This window comes from Cyprinus carpio, unplaced genomic scaffold (genome assembly GCF_018340385.1).
Source record: "Cyprinus carpio isolate SPL01 unplaced genomic scaffold, ASM1834038v1 S000006741, whole genome shotgun sequence".
In the NCBI taxonomy this organism is placed as follows: domain Eukaryota; kingdom Metazoa; phylum Chordata; class Actinopteri; order Cypriniformes; family Cyprinidae; genus Cyprinus; species Cyprinus carpio.
In genome coordinates, this window is record NW_024879340.1 from 94,633 (window position 1) to 118,291 (window position 23,659).

The 23,659-nt window shown below is 34.8% G+C and overlaps 1 protein-coding gene across 1 annotated transcript in view; it reads right to left on the bottom strand.

Annotated features, from left to right (window-relative positions):
• Positions 1–9,490: 9,490 nt before the first annotated feature.
• The window catches only part of LOC109072375 (spondin-1-like), a 58,386-nt gene continuing 44,217 nt past the window's right edge, over positions 9,491–23,659 (bottom strand). Inside the window, exons 4-6 of the mRNA XM_042755677.1 lie at positions 20,778–20,851; positions 20,140–20,262; positions 9,491–10,626 (exon numbers count right to left, since the gene is read on the bottom strand). Coding sequence (XP_042611611.1) covers positions 10,457–10,626; positions 20,140–20,262; positions 20,778–20,851 — 367 coding nt within the window. The 3' untranslated portion in view covers positions 9,491–10,456. The remainder of the gene's footprint in view (positions 10,627–20,139; positions 20,263–20,777; positions 20,852–23,659) is intronic.

Genomic DNA, 23,659 nt, shown 5'->3' on the forward strand with positions numbered 1-23,659 from the left:
TCTTCCACAATTTCAGCCCGATGAATCCTGGCATTGTCATCTTTGAATATGCCCGTGCCATTAGGGAAGAAAAAATTAATTGATGGAATAACCTGGTCATTCAGTATATTCAGGTAGTCAGCTGACCTCATCCTTTGGGCACATAACATAATCATCCATGCAGTAATTATCCAATGGGATAATCTTAACTATTTGCTTAGTTAAATCCAGGTGTTGACTTTTTTTCTTTTTTTTTGGACGGGCAGTGTATCTATCTATCTATCTATATATACAGTGGGTACAGAAAGTATTCAGACTCCCTTAAATTTTGCACTCTTTGTTATATTGCAGCCATTTGCTAAAATAATTTAAGTTCATTTTTTCCCTCATTAATATACACACAGCACCCCATATTGACAGAAAAACACATAATTGTTGATATTTTTGCAGATTTATTAAAAAAGAAAAACTGAAATATCACATGGTCCTAAGTATTCAGACCCTTTGCTCAGTATTTAGTAGAAGCACCCTTTTGATCTAATACAGCCATGCGTCTTTTTGGGAAAGATGCAGCAAGTTTTTCACACCTGGATTTGGGGATCCTCTGCCATTCCTCCTTGCAGATCCTCTCCAGTTCTGTCAGTTTGGATGGTAAACGTTGGTTGACAGCCATTTTAAGGTCTCTCCAGAGATGCTCAATTGGGTTTAAGTCAGGGCTCTGGCTTGGCCATTCAAGAACAGTCACAGAGTTGTTGTGAAGCCACTCCTTCATTATTTTATTGTGCTTAGGGTCATTGTCTTGTTGGAAGGTGAACCTTCGGCCCAGTCTGAGGTCCTGAGCACTCTGGAGAAGGTTTTCGTCCAGGATATCCCTGTACTTGGTCGCATTCATCTTTCCCTCGATTGCAACCAATCATCCTGTCCCTGCAGCTGAAAAACACCCCCACAGCATGATGCTGCCAACACCATGCTTCACTGTTGGGACTGTATTGGACAGGTGATGAGCAGTGCCTGGTTTTCTCCACACATACCGCTTAGAATTAAGGCCAAAAAGTTCTTGGTCTCATCAGACAGGAGAATCTTATTTCTCTGTTTTTTAGCAAACTCCATTTGGGCTTTCATGTGTCTTGCACTGAGAAGAGGTATCCGTCGGGCCATTCTGCCATAAAGCCCCGACTGGTGGAGGGCTGCAGTGATGGTTGACTTTCTACAACTTTCTCCCATCTCCCAACTACATCTCTGGAGCTCAGCCACAGTGATCTTTGGGTTCTTCTTTACCTCTCTCACCAAGGCTCTTCTCCCCCGATAGCTCAGTTTGGCCGGACGGCCAGCTCTAGGAAGGGTTCTGGTCATCCCAAACGTCTTCCATTTAAGGATTATGGAGGCCACTGTGCTCTTAGGAATCTTAAGTGCAGCAGAATTTTTTTGTAACCTTGGCCAGATCTGTGCCTTGCCACAATTCTGTCTCTGAGCTCTTCAGGCAGTTCCTTTGACCTCATGATACTCATTTGCTCTGACATGCACTGTGAGTTGTAAGGTCTTATATAGACAGGTGTGTGGCTTTCCTAATCAAGTCCAATCAGTATAATCAAACACAGCTGGACTCAAATGAAGGTGTAGAACCATCTCAAGGATCTTCAGAAGAAATGGACAGCACCTGAGTTAAATACATGAGTGTCACAGCAAAGGGTCTGAATACTTAGGACCATGTGATATTTCAGTTTTTCTTTTTTAATAAATCTGCAAAAATGTCAACAATTCTGTGTTTTTCTGTCAATATGACAAAATGAGGAAAAAATTAGGAAAAAAAAAAGAACTTAAATGATTTTAGCAAATGGCTGCAATATAACAAAGAGTGAAAAATTTAAGAGGGTCTGAATACTTTCCGTACCCACTGTATATGAAGAGTTCAGATGCAAAATGTGTCATCTGAAATTTTCATCTAAAATTAGCATTTTTATTAAGCTCCTGTGTGTAGGTTCAGTAATTTTACTCAAATGGTAATGTATAGATACTTTTCTAAGCAATTAAAGTGAAATAATTAAACACACACACACACATATATATCAAAATATGACGGCTCATTCTGTGATGGACTGGCCATCCATCCAAGGTGTTTCCCTGCCTGTGGCCTAAGATGCATCCCCACACTTTTCATCGGACAGGAGTTTTGGAGAATGGATGAATGGAAATGTCCTCTGACAATAAGTGAGACTTCATTTTAATTTGAGGTTATTCAAAATTACAAATTGTTTTAAAAGCCACTTAAAAGTTTAATGAAAAACTACAGGCACTGGATGGAAATGAACATAAATTAGACATCTCAGACAGATGGTGCTTCTATTCTGCTCGAGAGAAGGAAAGATGTCACATTGTGGCGTTCCCACCCGCTGGCTCACTGTGCCAAACACCCCCCACATTCATCTCTTCTAACTCTGGGCTCCGACCAACTGCTTCATTTTCAATCTAAGTGGTAACAGCACATAATGATTCCTCCATTGTCAGAGTGATTCCTGTAGTTTAGAGAATGGCAAGTTTACTAACTCTCAATAGTGAGAACAGATTTCATGGAGTCTGCTGCATTCAAATTGGTCTGGAGGGACAATATGAAATCATAACTAAGAATCAATAAAGGCTGTGGATTGTGATAGTCAAATGTACTATTTACTGTGAACTAAGTGAACAACATCAACTTTAACTTTGAAGAACAGGCGGAACCTTTGCTACCATTTAATGTGGCCTTATAAATTCTAATACCGAAACTTGCATTTTTTTGTAAAGCTGCTTTGAAATGATGCATGATTTTCTTTTCCACACCAGTTAAACCCAGACCAATAGCCAAATAAACATGACATGACACACACACTGTTCAATACATGCACACACTACTCCTCTATAGACCTATAGCGTTGTATTGCCTCTGCATTTTGATGCATTTACATAAACCAAAAGGACTTATTGAGTAGTTATGTGTTGCGATGTTGTATTTACTTTCAAATTACATTCAAGTAATTAAAAAGTAATTACACTGTTGGCCTTGCCCTGCAAGCTTTGCAAAATTAAATCACACTAATTCAATCTTTGGTTTTACTTTAATTACTTTGACCTACCCATACTCAAATGCTTATTTATTTGTTTATTTCTTCATGTTAATACAGTAGTGCTACGCCTAATTGGAAAAAAAATAAAAAATAAATTAAGCATAACTATTCAATTGACAAGTTCAAGTGAAGATGAATTTCTTTCTAGATATTAAGCCCCCATTTACAATATAGTGTATCATACATTTAGACCATGCTATTACTATTAAGTGTGATTTTCATTTTAATTGACCTGTTTAAAAGTGTATATGCCAGATTGAACAAACTTTTCAGTTGCTGGCCAAACACGTTCAACCAAGACACATATCCCAACATGGATCTGTCCAGCTCTCTAGCCTCCAGGAGGATCTGTTTGCTATCTGAACCATGAAAACCCAGGGAGAATAATTATCAGTTCCCCCAACCATAAACAGCCCTGCTTACAACATACTCAAGAGCCAATGCAACATACAGCGATATTGCTGAAATAACAGATCTACTGGAGAGCTGCCACAGATACAGTACCTCCTTCAGGGTTTCTATCATTTGCTCAGATAAGCTGAAGTATCTCTTGTGCACTGATTTGACAACATAATTATCAAAGTTACATTTCCAACCATATCAGCCAATGCCATTTGGATGCCTGCAATTCATGGGTCTAAAGGGACAATGCAATTATTGAAGTTCAGTTGAATTTGTTTTTCACAATGCATATTATATCAAATAAGCTTTATAAACAATAGTGCCCCCCAACTCAAAGTGAGTCAAAAGCAACAATAGACAGAAAAAAAAAAAAAAAAAAAAAAAACGGAGAACTAAGACTCAGGGGGCTGACTGTAGTTTTGATAAGTAGTGTTTTGTTTTAATTAGTGCAACTCATTTAGTGTAAATAAAATATGTAAATCATGCGCCAAAATAAAAATACGCCTACGCCTATCTCAAAACTGTTTTTCACAAGAAAGACAAAATAGTAAATTAAAACTAAAATTATATTAAAAATTAATTTAAAATTAAATAAGCAGAAACAAACCATAATGATCAAAGTAATTTGTTGTATTGAGTAGGGGAAATTAAACCTTACAAATTAATTAATTAACCTTGATGAGTATTTAGAACTTTCAATATAATACTAAATACATTAAGTTGCTGCCGTGTGATTGGCTGATTAGCAATTTTGCATTTTTCTTCAGGAATAGAGCCTTGCATGGTGAGCGTGCATACAGGCCATGACGGTTGAGTGCATTACCTATTGTTTTCTTTGAAACAATTGTACATGCTAATTCCAGGTCTTTCTGAAGCTCTCCACAAGTTGTCCTTGGCTCTTGGACAACTCTTCTGATAATTATTTTCACTCCTCTGTCAGAAATCTTGCGAGGAGCACCTGCTCGTGGCTGGTTTATAGTGAAATTATGTTATTTCCACTTCCGGATTATGCCACCAACAGTGCTCACTGGAACATTCAGAAGTATAGAAATCCTTCTGTAACCAATGTCATTAGTCTGTTTTGCAACAATAAGGTTGTGAAGGTCTTGAGGAAGCTCTTTGCTTTTACCCATCATAAAATGCTTTTTGTGTGACATGTTAGGCATGAGACATCAGTTGGGACTGAACCAACTAATATTAATTTCCACTGACAAGGGGCAGGATTGCTTTCTAATTATTTAATACTTATATAGAAACTTAATTTCTAAATAAAAAAATAAATAAATGTGTGTGTATATATATAGCTACTATAAATGCAACAAATATAACAAAGCCAGATCACTTTTATCAAGAAAAGAACCTCCATGGTGATGTCGAAACATGTCACTCACTAACAGGGAAGATTAAGTCTTAACACTGATTTATACAAAATTTGACTCAAACATTTGACTCAAGATGGCCACTGTGTCAGTGAAAGTGTGTCAAGCTCAAGCCTGCTAATCGCTATTAAAGTAGCTGTGTAAGATCTCCTTTTGTGAATCGATATGTTTGTTTTTCTTTAATTTTGAGTTGTTTTTTAATAAGTTTTTGTCATAATGGATGAGCGGCATATTACGCTGCAAACTTTGTGGGATGCCATTCAACAGATTATGACTGACATGCTGACTCACTTTGATGAAAAATCGGATGCCATTCATTGTATTTTGAGCAGCATTCAGAACTCTTTAAGTGACTTTGGGAGATCAAGTTAACTTGTTAGAGCAGTGTGTTGGCACTAATGAGGACAACGTACAAGTGTGTGTTACTCGGATTCAACAACTGGAGAAAGATAACTCCTAACTGATTGACAAAGTTGACGATTTGGAGAATCGAGGCCAGCATTATAATCTTTGCTTTGTTGGAGCACAGGAGTCGTCAGAAGGCAATGATATCACTGGTTTTATGTCCCAGCTGATTCCACAACTTTTAGGACAAGATAACTTTAACACTCCACCGATCACTGAATGGGCTCATTGCTCTCCGACAGTTCGCCAAAGTGGTAGAGCTAGTCCCAGGCCTGTTATGATCAAGCTCCTTATTTTTTAGGACAGGTGCAGATTGTTCAAATTGCAAGGGAAAGGAAACTGGAGTATAACAGGTCGCGCGTATATATCTACCTGGACTTCAGTGCTGAGTTGATGAAGAGGCACAGAAGTTTTGATCCTGTGAAACGTAAACTTCGGGAACTTAATATGAAATACTTTCTTCGGTATCCTTGCATGTTATGTGTTGTTGTTGATGGTAAACAGCAATGTTTCAACTGTCATAAAGAAGCTGAAGCTGTTTTCATGTCATCTCAGATCTCCTCAGGATAATGATTGTTTGAATCAAGGCTGCTGCTTGATTTTGAGGCTAAATAGAGTTAATTACTTTACTGTAATCACAGTCACATATTAATTTTATTAGCGATTGTTGTTGGGGTATAGAAATAATATTTTTTGAAAAGATGTTTTTTGAAGTTGTTAGTTCTTTTTCTTTTCTTTTTTATCCTCTTCCTTTTCCCCTTTATAAAGCTATGCTTTATTGCTATATTTAATAATGTAGTGGCTTGAGTTGATTTTTTTCTTCTTTCTTTCTTCTTTCTTTCTTTCTTTCTTTCTTTCTTTCTTTCTTTCTTTCTTTCTTTCTTTCTTTCTTTTTGATGGTTCTACATCTGTTCTTTCTTTCTCTTTCTTTTTCTTTCTTTCTTTTTGATGGTTCTACATCTGGTTTACTCACTGGGATACCCTGGGTTATGGGGTTTGGTGCAGCTGGGTCGCTCTTGAGCAGTGTATTGGGACTTTTTTTTTTCCTTTTTTTTTTGTGTGTTGTTTGTTTGTCTTGTTGTGATTAATCTAATTAGCGGTTTCTGCACCCTTATGTTTTTATTTATTTATTTTTTAATTTTGGATTCACTTGTTTTTTGATTTCATATCTGATCAGTGTTATTATTATTATGTTATATTTTCATGTTGGATGATGTTAAAGGGTTAAAAATAATTAATGTGAATATTAGAAGCCTTGTGCACAAAATGTATTTACTTTGTGTGTGGATTGATTTGAATAAACCTGATATTGGTACACTCTCTCGCTAAATAGCAGTGTTTCAGATAGGGAGATAAATTTACCCAATTATGTTCTTTATATATATGATAGGTGCTCCAGGGGTGGAGGTGTGGCTATATATGTTTCTAGTTGTCTTGTATCTGAATTGATTATATCCTTTTTTTTTTTTTTTTTTTTTAATAAACAGACCACCCTCTTCACCAGTGGAGTCATTTAATTGTCTGTTATCTACCATTAATTCTATTTTTGTCATTTCAACAAGAATTGGTTGGATAAATCATCTGATAAAGAAAAAATATATATATTTAATAGTTTAAATATTACCCAACTAATTACTGAGCCTACTGAAGTTACTGCTCAAACACAGTCCCTTCATGATTGGATACTTGTTTCACATCCTAATAGATTTTTAAAGGCAGGTTTAGTGTCTGACTGCTTTAGCAACCACTCTATTATATTTTGTGTATGGAAAATTAATTAACCTAAATCCCCTTCAAGATTAATTAAAAGCAGACAATATATATATGAAAAAAAAAATTAAAAGTATTTATTAATTATTTGATTTCAATTAATTGGGATAGATATCATTTAATTCCTAATGTACAAAATGCTTGGGATTTTTTTTTTTTTTATACAGAATTCATTAATATTTTTGATAGGCGCACTCCTTGGAAAACTACTTGGGTTAGGGGTAATGATCTCCCTTGGATTAATTCTGAATTTCTTAGTCTTTTTAGACAAAGGGATAAAGCATGGTCAGTATTTTGTCAGACAAGAAGTAATGCTGATTGAGAAGTATAAAGGCAGTTGAGAAAATTGAGTAAGACAAAAGTACAAAATGCAAAATCTACTTATTATAAAGAATGCCTTTCTCAGTATTGTAAGAACTCTAAATATTTTTGGAATACAATTAAAAACCTATTCAGTGCTTCAGATAAAAATTAAATCAATCAAATTAGAGTTAACAATACAATATTACATGATTCTTTATCTATTGCTCAATCATTTAATCTGCATTTTTCATCTGTTCGTTCTACTTTAGTATCTGACTCTTATTTGAATACTGGTATTATACTGTATATTTGATATTTTTCATGTAGTGGTTCTTTTTAATTTTCACCTATCGAAGTACAGAATGCTAATAATGAATTAAGTGGGACTACTGGTGTTGGATTAGATGGTATTGAAAATATGTTCCTTAAATTATCTTTTATTCTTATGTATCCACTTGCTGAATTATTTAATTTGTCTTTGTCCACATGTGAGTTGCCTGCTATTTGGAAATGTGCACGTATTACTCCATTGTACAAGGAAGGTGATATACTTGACATCAATAATTACAGACCTATATCTATCATATGTTCTATATTTAAAGTTTTTGAAAAATTTATATGTACACAACTTTCGGATTATTTATGTATTAACAATATTTTATCACCACATCAATCTGGCTTCAGGTCCAATCATTCGAGAACTACTGCATTACTTAAGTTTACTAATAATGTTTTCTCAGATGTTGATGATGGTAAACTCACAGGTGCTATTTTTCTTGATTTATCCAAAGCTTTTGATTTAGTTTACTTTTAGATAAACTTCATGCTACTGGTCTTTCTGAAAATGCAATTAGGTGGTTTAGTTCATACTTGCATAATAGAAAACAGTGTATATTAAATGGGAATAAATAAGATTTTTTTGGTTCAACAAAGAGGTGTGCCCCAAGGTTCAATATTAGGACCACTTCTTTTTTTGATTTATGTTAATGATTTACCGTTAATTTTCAATAATTATAAAGTTCAACTTTATGCTGATGACAACGCCATATATGTATCTAATTCTGATATTTTACAAATTCAGTTATCTCTTCAGTATGATTTTAATATTTTACAAGATTGGCTTTTGGATAGTAAATTAGCACTTAACAAAACCAAGTCTTAGATTATGATTTTTGGTTCTAGACAGAAATTAAAATCTAAAATTTCTTCTTTAGTTATATCATGTAAAGACAGTACTACTTTGCATAAAGTTGATACTATTAAATACCTTGAAGTATGGCTTGATTCTAAACTTTCCTTTAAATCACATATTAACCATATTATACGTAAAATTCATTTTGGAATTAGTACTTTACATCGATCTAGAAAATGTTTTTCATATAATGTTCATAAGAAACTTGCTTCTCAACTTATACTTCCAGTCTTTGATTATTGTGATGTAGTTTATCAAAATGCATCAAAATTAGATCTTGCTCCACTTAACACAGTATATAATAGACTCTGCAGATTTGTTTTGGGATGTTCCTTTTATACTCACTATTGAGTAATGTATAATGCACTCCAATGGCCATCTTTGCACACAAGACACCATATTCATAGGCTTCAATTTATTTTCAGATGTATTTATTTTAATTGTCCTAGTTATTTACAACAATATTTTGTACCATTTTCTTCCAAATATCAGGTTCGTCATTCTGTTCAGACCTTTTTTTATTTTTGTTCCTCATGTCAGAAAAACATTTGATAAAATGGCTTTTATGTTTAAAGCCCCAATTGACTTGGAATAATTTACCTGCTGAAAATATTGAATAATGAACTATTACATCTAATGATACAAATTTATTTAAAAATATGCTTATATACTTAAAACATATATAAAAATATAAATATATATATGTATGTATGTATATATATGTGTATATACTGTATATTTATATATATATATATATATATATATATATATATATATATATTTCTTATTTTTATATTGTAATTGGATATCACTGATCAGTGTATTTTTTTATATATTTGCCACTAGTTATTTCAATTTTCTGGTTCCCTTTATTTTAATTTTTTCTTTTTTTTATTTATTATTATTGTTATTATTATTATTATTTATTTATTTATTTATTTATTTTAGTTTATGGATGTATTGTTAATTTGTGTTTTGTTTTGTTTTATGTTATTTTGTTGTGATTGTGATACATTGTATTTTGGGACCCCCTAAAATACACAAGATGTTACATCTCAAGGGGTTAATCCTAATAAATAAATTCAAAATCACTATCAAACTGCTATAGTACACTCTTGTACCTTCACTACTATAAGAGAGATAACAAATGGGAGTGCAAGAGGCATGATTATTGAAACAGAACTAAGTTCAATCATCTCCTTTATCCTCTTATCTTCTATCCTTTCCATGTCAATTCTCAGCTGATCTTGCAAATGGAAATGCATTGTGCATACCGGTAACCAAACATCTGAGCTTTTCACGGATCTCCAAGAGCATCTGCATGCTCTACTGAACTTAGAGAATAGGCAGAGAGCTTGTCAGTTGCAAAGGTCTTTTCTCGATGCTCCTCACAAAACGACCTCAACAGCAGGTAATTATAATGCTCAACTGGAGAGCTAATGTAATGATCATCCCGATTCCTTTTCAGCTCTATTTTATCATTGCACCTCCATAGACACGGCTTCTAATTCCTATTATTATTCTTATCAAAGTTCTTCTAGGACAAAGAGAAAAAATGCCAACACTCCTTTCATTCAGGTGACTTATGATTAAAGCACTTTTGTTTGCAACTTCAGGTTTGCAAGTTGAGTCTGTCTGAGAATACATGGGGACATTAAATTCGTGGAAAGACATTAATCCTAGATTCAAAAAAAACAATCCTGACAGAATTATGAACACACTGGTGAACTTTAAGATCTCATAATACTTTTAATATGTACTGCACAACGCAAAAACATTCATTCACAGAGGAACTGTTGGCAATTCCATGAACAGAAAAAAACTCCACAAAACACCTAAAACAACTGCAGCAGAATATCAGATTTCACATCATGACTGACTCTGGATAACCATTCGATGACCGAATAAATGAACAGTTTGGTTACTCAATAACTCTGCATTCTTACCTTTTGTCGGATCTCCTCCTCCATCTTGACCGGTGAGCCCAGTTCAGCGACCTGTTTGACCCCATCACTGGCATAACCTCCATACTCCCACAATATATAGTTCTTCGAATGGGAAGCTCCAATGAGGGCTGACCAGTGATTGGCTCTTCCTGTGAAGATACATAAACTCCAATTTATAAGAATGATACATGATCAAATTATTTAAACAATTAGTTACTAAATAAACAATTTGCATGTCATCATGACATCCATCCATTTATAAACCATAATCTCTAGCTTCTGCTAACTGCCATATGTGCATACCGAGAGAGTAGTTTTCCAGCAGATGATGTAGGACGTAGGTGAATGTGGTGACAAATGCAGAAGCACAGAGAAAAGAGCAAAACAATACACCACTAATGAGTTAGAAGTACAAAACTAGGATTTGTTATGAAAAATTTCAATGATTTCGATTTAATATGAGAGGACACTGGTTTTACTTTGCTGTAAACAAAATTTGGTTCTCATATATCACATATTGACGCTTGGTCAGGAATCCTTGGCGTCACTTTTCGATGTGCAGGGTCCTCCATTGCTTTAAATAAGAAACCCTTGGCTTCAATATGCCAACGCAAAATGTACTGGGAATTTTAATTGTCATGATTAAATTCTATATTGGGTAATATTATATTGCCATTACTGCATATACAGTACAGACCAAAAGTTTGGAAACATTACTATTTTTAATGTTTTTGAAAGAAGTTTCTTCTGCTCATCAAGCCTGCATTTATTTGATCAAAAATACAGAAAAACATGTAATATTGTGATATATTATTACAATTTAAAATAATTGTTTTTAAATTTATTATACTTTAAATTATCATTTATTTCTGTGATGCAAAGCTGAATTTTTAGGATCATTATCACATGATCCTTTAGAAATCATTCTAATATGATGATTCATTATCAAAGTTGGAAACAGTTCTGCTGCTTAATATTTTTTCAGAACATGTGATACTTTTTTAGGATACTTTGATGATGAATAAAAAGTAAAAAAAAAAAAAAAAAAAAAAAAAAAAAAAAAAAAAAAAGAAGAAGCTATGTTTTTTAAAATATAAATATTTTGTAATAACAATATACACTACTGGTCAGTAATTTGGGGTCAGTAATTTTGTTTTTCTTTCTTTTTTTTTTAAATAAATTTTTTCAGCAAGGATGTGTTAAATTGATAAAAAGTGATAGTAAAGAAAATATATTATTAGAATATATATTATTAAAAATTTTTTTTTTTTTGAATAAATGCAGTTCTTTTTAACCTTTTATTCATCAAATATATTAGACAGCAGAACTGTTTCCAAACACTCATAATAAATCAGAATATTAGAATGGTTTCTAAATGATCATGTGATAGACTGGATGTTACATGTGACACTGAAGGCTGAAAATTCAGCTTTGCATCACAGGAATAAATAATTTTTTTTAAGTATATTCAAATAGAAAACTATTATTTTAAGTTGTAATAATATTTCACAATATTACTGTTTTTTTCTGTATTTTTGATCAAATAAATGCAGGCTTGATGAGCAGAAGAATCTTCTTTCAAAAACATTAAAAATAGTAATGTTTCCAAACTTTTGGTCTGTACTGTATGTTGGGGTGTGATTTTTCAATGTACACAGTCAGAACAGTTTTATTTATATTACACTATTTACACATTTATTAGCAATTAACCTATCCCCTGCCCCTAAACCTATTTGTCAATAAAACACAAGACATAACAGGCAGATTCAACTACAGTCTTAATTTATTCAAAAAGTATTAACATCATTAACAGTATCAGTATGATTTGTGAGAGGAAGAGATGCAATTGCCGTCTCCACCCATAAAGCTCATCCTGTGTGCTGCAGTCTGTGCACAAATTAAAAAAATGCCGCCAGAAGAAGCCTTACGTCAGCCTTGGTTGTAGAATGCCATTGGCTCTTGTATGTCTCGTGACTGATTGTGTCATACTATGGGAGTATCTTTTTGAATGAGATGTGAATGAGATCTACACATAAACATATCATATGGCTTCAAAAATCTTGGAATGTAACAGGACTTGTTTGTAATTCTTTTATACTGCTTTTTATGGTCAGTTTTTGCAATAAATACCTGTGACTGTACTTATATTTACCTATTACATGTTTTATATTTAAGAAGTGGATAGTTTTAGGGCAGGGGTGGGATTAGGTGCATAATTAAAGTTGTAATTTTGGGTATTAGGGTTAGGGTTAGGTTAGGTTTATTATATTTATTTATTTAACACAAATGCATCGATTAATTTCAGAAGGCATTTATTAACCTCCCGAAGCCATGCGGAACACTTTTTTATAAGGGACGGACAAACTTTATTTTGCTTCAAAATCTTGACCACTACCCACTGCCATTAAAAAAAAAAAGCTTGGAAGAGCCAGGGCATTTATATATATATATATATATATATATATATATATATATATATATATATATATATATATATATATATATATATATATATATTTATATAGATAGATAGATAGATAGATAGATAGATAGATAACTATATAATAATAATCAGACATAAACTTTAGCCACATTTCAAAGACAATTAATTACGAAATTACATATAAACATGCACTTAGTGCCTACTAAAAAAGGACACCCTTTATTTATAAAAAGTGTATAGGGTCGCTACAGACCTGAGGTGTGTTAATGTATGTAAAAAGTATTTTTTTCTTGCGTGACTATATTTACATATCTAATGACTCAATATGTACAATGCATATTTTTATCCTCAAGGAGGCACTGTTTGATACACAATGATGACGTGATGTTTCATTCATAATTACCACAGGCATAAAACAAACAAATATCATTGCACAAATTGAACTGGTTTGAATGGCTTTACTGCAGAGTAATTAGTATAAGCAATGAAATATAACTGTCACTGCCATTTGATGCTGGATGTGGTGAATAAGCTGCCAGTAATCAAAATATTTATTTTGAAGTCTTTGAAAACGATAGTTCCTTTTCAGTCGATCAATCTTGACGTCACGTCGGTGACCGACAAATTGGGATATCGCTTCGATAGACCAATCTACTTCGAGTGTAAACTAAATGAGCCAATGTACATTGGCAAGCAATTATTGCATCCAGGTGCAGCTAATCACAGCGTGAGTATAAGAAGGCAGCAGGTGCAATGCATACCAGCTTTTTGCTTCGGAGCCGAGCGACAACATCGTGTCTTCAGTGAGATGCGAGTTCAACGTGCTCTTGGAAGCTTTTGGTGTTGGCAGTACGGCGCTTCAGCGGTGGTCGTTTCTGTGTCGAGGGGGTTGCGCACTTCAGGTTGCACTACCCCCTGTTGTGCTGCAAGCGACCATTCCCCTGTGCGACTCAGCTGATAAAAGAGCATTTCCCTAAATGAGCAATTTCTCTAAAATAGCAATGAAGGTGACCGATCGTCTTTTTAAAGATGCCGTTTCACCTGTGCCTTTCTGGATGCGGTCATTACCTGTTGCTGGATGATGGTCATGATCGCTGCCTCACATGTCTGGGCAAACACGCTGAGGTGGCGATCGCGGATGAGTCATGTTCCCATCGCAGGAAGATGACCGTCTCAGAGCTGCTGGCCAGGCTCCGTTTCCTCAAGGGGGGTGGAGCTCCCTTGCTGTTCTCGCTGCTGCGATTTAAGGTTCATCCTGGAGGCCGACAGGCAAGTACTATTTCCGGCAGTGGCACGGGTGGTTTTGAGGATCACAGTGGTGGCAAACCTCTCAGGGAACCAACCCTCGGGGGCCCACCACTCCTCTTGCATTCCGATCCAGTTGAGCAGCCAAAGGAATGCACTGGGCCCTCTTCAAAGAGATACCAGTGGTATCCTTCGGTGCTCCTCCCGATGACCAGATGTCGATCGCTGCATTGGAGGGAGAGATCTCTGAAGAAGATTTGGCTGCGCTGCTGTCCTCCGGGACTGTGGCAATGCCTGAATCGGATCCAGAGATGACAACTATGCTTTCCCAGGCAACCAAGAAGGTAGGGCACGAGTGGAAAAATCGACCGCATCACGTGCCTTCAAGGTTGGACGACTGGTTTCTCGGGGTCTTTCTTCCCGGAAGTGCATGAGGAGTTCACCAGGTTGTGGATGTCACCTTTTACTGCCAGAAACCAGCCTGATGGTTCCTCCTCCCTCACCACCCTTGACGGTGGTGCAGCAAGGGGGTATACGGGGGTCCCTCTGTTGGAGCGGTCGGTTGCGATGCAACAGTGTCCTAATACTGCCTCCACCCGTATATATACTTTATTTTATACTTTATTTATACCCAATATACTTTATTTTATTCTTCTGTAATTGTTCTTAAAATATAAAGATAATTTTATTCTGTTGCAGCAGTTAGAGGTCCATCCATGCTGAATATATATGTCCGGGTTGCTGAATATGTAATAATGATTGGCGAAACATTCATGCATTCAAGGGTTAATATACATTTAAACTATTAAATTTTCATTTGCGTCAGAAAACATGACATTCACTTTACATTTAAGTATCTTCTTTCTGAATAATAAGTATATTATAATTTAACAATATTTATATGATATAAGTATAATACAACATTATTTACTTAATATAACAAAATAAACACATAAACACATCATAAACAATGCCCAAACAATTAACACAATTTATATACAATTTCACAACCTAGTAGGGCTGCACAATTAATCGAATTTCTAATCGCGATTACAATTATGGATGCCACAATTACGTAATCGTTCAAAGCGCCAATTAATCGTTCAAAGTCCACTTATGTTATTCTGCATGCTTAAGATGCGTTTTTTCGTTCTTTCAACATGTTATCTTAAGGGTTTTTCCCATTATTTACATTTTATTTTTATTATAACATTATAATACCATTCATATTTTTACTTTTTTTACAATTTAAAGAAGAAACCAATCTAAATTATAGTTGACATTTGAGGCTTAATGCTCTAGAAAAGCACTAAAAGTTTTTCAGTTAGAGTGTTTTCAGCTCGTTTATTTTCATATAAAAATCCGTCATGCAGTTGCATCCAACAATGGTATAAACATCATTCAATGTAAACTGCGATAATCGTAATTAATAATCGCAATTACAATTTCAAGGGAATAATTGACAATTATGATTTTTGTCATAATCGTGCAGCCCTACAACCTAGGCAGCTAGGGGCTAATTGAGATGCCCCCTATGTCAAGTTAAAAAAAAAAAAAAAAAAAACTTTTCTTTTTTCTTTATCCACTACCTTGCACTATATCACTCCTAATAAATCTGTCAAAATGCAAAAACTAGTATTTTTAACTAAAGGGCACCTATTCTGAAATGACATGCACATATGACACACAGACCGCAATTTTCCGTGTGAGCATAACTTACAGCTGTACGTACGTGTAGGTAAACAGAAAACCATGTGCATCATTTAGGGGATAAGGAGGTAGTGACTTATTATTATTATTATTTTTTTATTTTTTTGATAGCAGTAGTGCTGTTGGTGCACTTGAGCATCCATATGTGGTTTGAGGCCAGTAGAATGAAATGTACTACAACATTTTTCTTAAATACTATGCAAACATACACCCTTTGCTATATGTAGTTACTGTATAAGTGTAACATCTGTGGGCTGTAATTTAAAGTTATCCCTTGTTACCCTCTTGTTTCGTGTAGTTACTGTTTAAATGTTACATCTGCAGGCTGTAATTTAAAGGTCCCCTGAAGTGCCTTGAAACACTCAGCATTATTCTATGTGGTGACGTAATTTCAACTTTACACTGTCTGTCTGAATCGTTCTCTGTCACCTACATTGTGCACTAGGGGCCATTCACTGTACAGGAAATACTACACTGTAAACAAGTGACCAATCTCAGCCGGCACTTCAGCGTCTATTTATAGTGCAGGGGGTGGGCACTTCGGATTCTAGAGAGCATTTGATTGGTCAGAAGATGATGTGACGTCAAAAAAAAAAATGTTTAGCCGTTTTGGCAGAAGTGACGAACTGCAAACTTTGAATGCTTATATCTTCTAAATGTGAATTTTGTCACTGTTTTTGAGCACACTGCCTTATACATAACCTTAAGACTAACATATTGATACTAACAAACAAAAAACATTCATTTTGATTTCATGGGGACTTTAAAGTGATCCCTTGTTACCCTCTTGTTACATGTAGTTACTGTGTAAGTGTAACATCCGCGAGATGTAATTTAAAGTGAATTAAAGTAGAAATGCTTTATAATTTTGCAGGATATTACCCCTTTATTCCCCAAACGTTGCATATTGTTCCCTTATACCTACGAGAAGGTACTGTGGAGGTACGCTATACTTACAAATAGGTATGCTGTAAATTCTGTTTAATTACGCAGTACATTGCGGGCTGTAATCTAAAGCATTACCAAACTCTTAGTAAAGAAAGTCAACCACTGGCACAATGGAGGCATCAGTCAAAATGTGACTCTAGTCTCTGGCACAGAGAGAGAGAGAGAGAGAGAGAGAGAGAGAGAGAGAGAGAGAGAGAGAGAGAGAGAGAGAGAGAGAGAGAGATAAATCAATGGAAAATGTGTTCCTTATTAAACTACCCCATATAAAGCTCACATTAAATTTAGAAAAGTACACTGCTATTGGTAGCAATAGCTATTTGTAGTATATATATATGCAGATTAATTCAATTACCCACAAATGATTGCATAAACAAATATTTTTGAGGAAAAATGAGAATAAATGTAATGAATTAATTAAACAAAACAAATACTGACAAAATGATAGGGAGGTTGTATGGAACATGGGGAAAATGCAAGCTGGAATAAATCTTGAGCTGCCTGCACAAAAGTGCTGTCAAGCATATTTTATTTATTTATTTATATTATTAAAACGCTGTGCTACGGTAATCAAACAAATACAAATCTCGCCTTTTTCATAACACTACAATCATGAAAAAAATAACCCTGCTTTTCTGACAGTCATAAATTGTCCCTCTATTGTGCAGGAGCAGTGTGAAGCTTTAGTGGATCTTTGTGTCCTGTGTAAAACTATTCCATGATGCCTTCCACAAATGTCACATAAATGGTTTCCACCTCCCACAAAATGGGGTTCTCCCGCAGGGGCGGGCCAAAAACACTGAAATAGCTCTATCCAGGGCTTTTTGAGTGTGTGTCCTCGATTTGTCCCCTTAGCCCAGCCCTTAAATGGCAAGTTCAACCTTACCACAAACAAATTATGCACTCCATATATTATTAATATTGTATTAGATTATGGAGCTACATTATGCAGGAGAAATGACAGACAGTTCTTCTCAGAACACTGAAAAGGGTTTCACAAATGACACATCCTATCTATAAAAAAGTTATGAAATTACTTCACTTCTCTTTCAGCTTTATTATGTCCTGCTCTAACAATAAAGTCACCTTGTAGGAAAATCTCTACCCTGAGGTATTAAGTTCCAGATCTCCAAGTCTGGGCCTTTAAAGCCCTCAATCTAATTTCTACTCACCAATTTAAGATATTCCACAGGCATGACAGTGTTCACACTGGCTCTATGAAGAACTGCTTACCACATCCTCTCTGTGCCACTAATCCGCTCAATCCGTCAGACCTGTATCAAATTTCACTGATGCACTCTTATGTTCCAATGCTTATTTTTATATGTCCTGCAGAAAACAGTGTATATATATATATATATATATATATATATATATATATATATATATATATATATATATATATATAATATTTTTTTTTCTCTCCTCTCTATCTGCTTCAAAAATATGTTTATGTATTTTCCTGGGGGGCGGGGGTGTCTACTGATCTACTGGGTTGACAAGATAGTTGTTCTGAAATTAAGCTTTATAAAGTTGATAAGTGTAAACAGTGACATTCACACACTCTCAATTAATTAGTGCTGCTATCCAAGCAAGGGTCATTCACAATCATTAGCACTGCTTTCCAAGAAAAAGTGGATCAAAACCCCTTACTCTAAGTATTGAACCTTCACACACCAATTCCACCATTAGCACTACAGGCATGTTTTTATTTTTAGTTTTTCCTCATTTGAGTAAAAAGTTAAAAAATATGACTGATGTGCTTCAATCATTAAATGAAAGTTGCATGGGAATAAATTATAATATGTGCTTTTGGCTGTGATTAATTAAAGCTGCTCTGTTTATAATGTAATTAATGCAAATACATCAAAATAAAATGCTAATTACGGCAAATATTCATGTCCACAGCAGCATGTTTGCGTTTTCTTTTACACAAATGCTTTAGGATACATGTAATTATACTAGCACATTGGAATGTTTTTTTTTTTTTTTCACACGTGATAATCTTAAATCTCATGTGTTTATCTACTGTACGAGTCTGTATGTGTCTGTTTACTCGTATGTCTTTCACTGTTTCCTAAGCCCATAAATTAGGGCACCACACTTTCTTTATCAGGTTCATCTAGCTCCCAAAGTACATTCTAATCAGAGTATTGATCTGAGCTGCAGAAGCTCAAGTGGAGAGTGACTCTAATCCCCAGGCTTAATTTACTCCCAATGAGACACTCTCAAGGTTATCCACACCAACCACAAAAGACAAGAAGAGAGGACAGGCACTACGAGAAAATAATGAGGAAATGATTGCACAGATACTAGCTATTTCACATTTAAAGTAATGTGTGTTGCAAAATGTACAACGTTTCTATAGATATATAAGTAGATTGAGCCTAAATATATATATTTCTTTAAAAGACTAGTGCTGCTCTCTACTGCACAAATTAAAGCTGTCATAATGCTAGGGTGCTTTCAAGGGACCAGCCATTGCTATACAGTTGTTAGGATGTTTTGTTTGTTTTGTTTTTCGTTTGTTTTTAGCACATTGTTATGCGGTTACTAGGGTGTTCTGGGTAGTCGCTTACTGAACAGCATGTGAGTACACAGCTTGAAAACATTCATATCCCATATTGCATTAGAATTTAACCAAAGCTTTAGAGAGTAGAAGCACCTACTACACTGTGGCTAAGACAAAACACAGGTTTTTTGCACCGGACATGTCAAGTTCAAATTGACTGTTTAACACGGTGGCTCTATCTGGTTGATTTATTTTATATGCCTTTATATGAAGCATAGACTCTATTCAAGCCACAAAAACTACAAACTTATTACTGAAAAAAAATAAAAAATAATAATAATAATGTCTGTACACAATATTCTAGCCAAGCCAAGGGTGAAGTTAGTATGTGCCTTAACCATTTGGAACATACTGAATATAATGCAATTTACTGGGAAATTATGAGTGGCCCTCTGTGGTACAGTAGGATTTTGCAATTGGTGTCACTGGTATACATTCACAGAAAAACAATATGTTTGAATTTTTTAGGCTACTCTGTTAAAGGACACTTTATCCACCAGATGCATCTGGATTGTAGCCCCATTCCAACAAACTTGCCAATAGATAAATTATTTGTAAGTCACAAATAAAACATGGAAAAATGTTTCTTCAGCAATCCCAATGATTTGTGGTATCATTCATGTTTTGCTCCAAAGTTTAAATGGCTCACTTCTCACTGTCTCTGCACAGTAAACTGGGATAGGAGAAACTATTTTAACACTGAAAAAATTGCACACTTCACATGTCATTGAGGACATAGTGTCTTACTTGGGTAGTCTTTTGGGTGCAATTTCTCTGACCAGTTCCCGTAGAAGGTGACTCTGTATTTGGCAGTTCCACAGGCACAGCAGTCCAGCAGGGGTTTGTCTGTGGTTTCTCCATAAAGTGGCTCTGAAGGACAAGAGAGTGCAGCTGGATTATTACAAATATTTGTATCCAAAATTTTTATATTTTATCTATCTATCCATCTATCTATCTATCTATCATCTATCTATCTATCTATCTATCTATCTATCTATCTATCTATCTAACAATCGAACGATCGATAGATAGGAGCAGGATTGGACACCTATGGTTTAGATGGTAATCAACCTAGAACCTATGGATTCTTTCTTTCTTTCTTTCTTTCTTTCTTTCTTTCTTTCTTTCTTTCTTTCTTTCTTTCTTTCTTTCTTTCTTTCTTTCTTTCTTTCTTTCTTTCCTTCCTTCCTTCCAAAATGGACTGCTGTAACAATCAAGCATTAGAAACAACCAGCACTCAAATAAGAACAGGTATATAAGGAGCCAAATTGGGGCAGAGAAAGAGAGAAAGGAGAAAAAAAAGCACCAAACACTGAAATAGCATCTCATAGAAGTGCTGCTTGTAATGTGCCAAACCATCTAGCTGGGAGTAATGAAAGACTCACCTTTCTCACACATCCGCTTCGTGAGCGAGCCTTCATCCTGAAATGAGATGATCTTCCTCTGAACAATACTAGCTCTGCAAAGATGAAAGAGAAATGAGTGAATGAGAAAATGAAGGGTAATCAGAGGAGAGGAGAGGAGAGGAGAGGAGAGGAGAGGAGAGGAGAGGAGAGGAGAACAGAACAGAACAGAACAGAACAGAAGAGAAGAGAAGAGAAGAGAAGAGAAGAGAAGAGAAGAGAAGAGAAGAGAAGAGAAGAGAAGAAACTTGCAAAACTCTAAAAAAGCAGCATTCATGAACCTCCATGGAGTGATTGTAATCCCCAAAAAAGAGGCACATGCCAGATGAATGGCAGCACATCCCCAAAGGGAGCTGCACCTGGATATCACAAGCCAGCAGATATGAAGCATACACTAAAAAAAATAAAATGCTGTTGTTAAAAATATATATATATATATATATATATTTTTTTTATTTTTTTATATATATTTTTTTAACCCAAATGCTGGGTTCAGCTTGTTGGGTCATTTTATTGGGCTATTTTAATATTTTTACCCAGGTGCTGGGTTATTTTAATGTTGGGTTATTTTTTTTTTTACCTAACCACTGGGTTGATCCTGTCTCCGGTGAATTAGCACTATTTCGGTAAAAAGTGATTACAGAAAATGATTGAATGCACTTAAATGAAATAGCTACTTCTATATGCCTTTTTTACTTCTGAAATGCTTGTTAAACGGGTTTAAATGTTTGTAAACTATGTTGTATTTTTCCATGGCTGTTCTTGCTAAATAATAAATATTCATCTTTTGAATATTGCTGTTGCCTATAGTAATGGTGGGTAAAAAGTTATAAACCATCTGGGTCAAAATAACCTACCATGTGTTCTGCCCAACATTTACCCAGCAATGGATTACCAAATAACCCAAGTTGGGTTGTTTTTAACCCAGCTTTATTTAAAATTGAGTGTTTATGTGTTTTTTTCTGAAACTAGAAAAAGTAAAAAGTTACATTTCTAACAGTTTTTTTTTTCTGACACATTCTAACACTATCTGTTCTGATATACAGGTACAACATAAATGTGGGCTTGACATGGGACATGGTCCAATGGCTGCTCTCCAGTTTCCAGGCTCCATTTTATGATGCTGCTGTGCTGGTTTTCCGACTAGACATTTTAATTAACCAGCAAGATTTAATCACTTCGCTTCACCAGAATGACCATTTTGGTCAACAAGAGCACTGCTGGTGAACAGGATATCTATGCTGGCACAGAAGCTAAACCATCACCAAACCATGCTGGTCAAATCCGGTCTTTTAAGCAGGGTTAACAGAGGATTTAAATTGAGAGAAAAATAAATAACATCCAAATTTTGTATCCATTGTATGACATTGAGAGAAAAATAAATAAATAAATGTTGTAAATGAACCTGGTTGCACAGTCCAAGAATACGGAGGATGTAAATAAGAAAGAAAGAGCGAGACTCTGGTTAGGCAGCTGTAATTAAAATAGGATAAGTGATCATGGACATAGCTTAAACTCCGGGATCCAAACGATTTGGCAAAACCTGTTTACATGGTGCCATCTCAGACACTTGTGGCAGCCATGGAGGTCTTTATACAGCCTGGAAAAATCTCAAGAGTAAACAAAAAGTCCTTCCTCTTCACACACTGAAGCTCTCATCTGAGGAACAGGACTGGCATTATTGTACTGAGAGCTGGGACCAGTCCAGGTGGTCCTCATCCAAATGACAAGGAATATTTATGAACCGGTAGTTTTCACTCACTGGACTGGTTATTATTCAGTGAGAGATGAAAGTTGCTGACTGGAGTGTTAAAGAAAAAAATGGCTGTCAAAACCTTACCTAACAGACTGTAGTTGAAATGTTAAAAATGATTTGCGCTTTCTGCCTATAACCATAAAAAAATAAATACATACCTATACATACATACATACAGTTTGTGACTGGGACTCCAGATGCATTTTAATAGTTTTTAGATTTGACTGTGTGTGTGTTCAGGTTTGACTAATGATAATGCAAAAACTGACACCTCAAATACACATTTGTAACCAATGCTGGCAAAAGGAGTCTCAATGAGTAAAAAACAGTTATTAGTTATTAATTTTATTGTCACATTCTCCATTAAAAGAGCTTCAAAATTATGTATGATTTGTTGGATTCTGACAACAAATGTCTGAGCTACACCTGTCAATAGAGTCAGCAAAGTCAGTCCTGAGAAAAAAAAAAAAAGAAACAAAAAATTCAAGTTAAAGTTTTCTGAAGGTTCCAAAAGCAAAATCTCCTAGCAATGTTGCATCGTTTCCTCCACTTTCTTGCTTAATATTAATTACTATATTAATAATCACAATATAGCTTTTATATTATCTTTGTTATTAAAAATAAGAACAAATGCAACAACAGTAAAACAAATATAAGAAAGAAACAAATAGAACATTACTTTTTTCATTTTACATCTAAACAAATGCATTCAAGTAAGAAAAACAAATAATCAAACGTAAAAATCACTTAAGTGTGTTCATTACAGATAAACTGATTAAAACGGCAAAAATAGTTCAATCAAGAGAAGCGATATTTTATTTTATTGTTAGATTATAATTAATGAGACAGATTGCCTATGTATTTGGACTTACTGTACTGCACAGATCTAATAAAATGTTACACATTAGATGTTTTTCACCAACAGTTCCCCAAGTGTTCACTTAAAACATAGCAGTTTATGTTTGTGTGAATACTTAAATACTGTAATTCTGTGTATATGTGTATACTGCAGTCCAAAGGCAAAGCGCAGTAACTACACATTTGGTCAAAATTGAGTTAAGGACTAAAATGGGCTTATTGACATCTGTTCTGTCTTGTGACAAAGTCT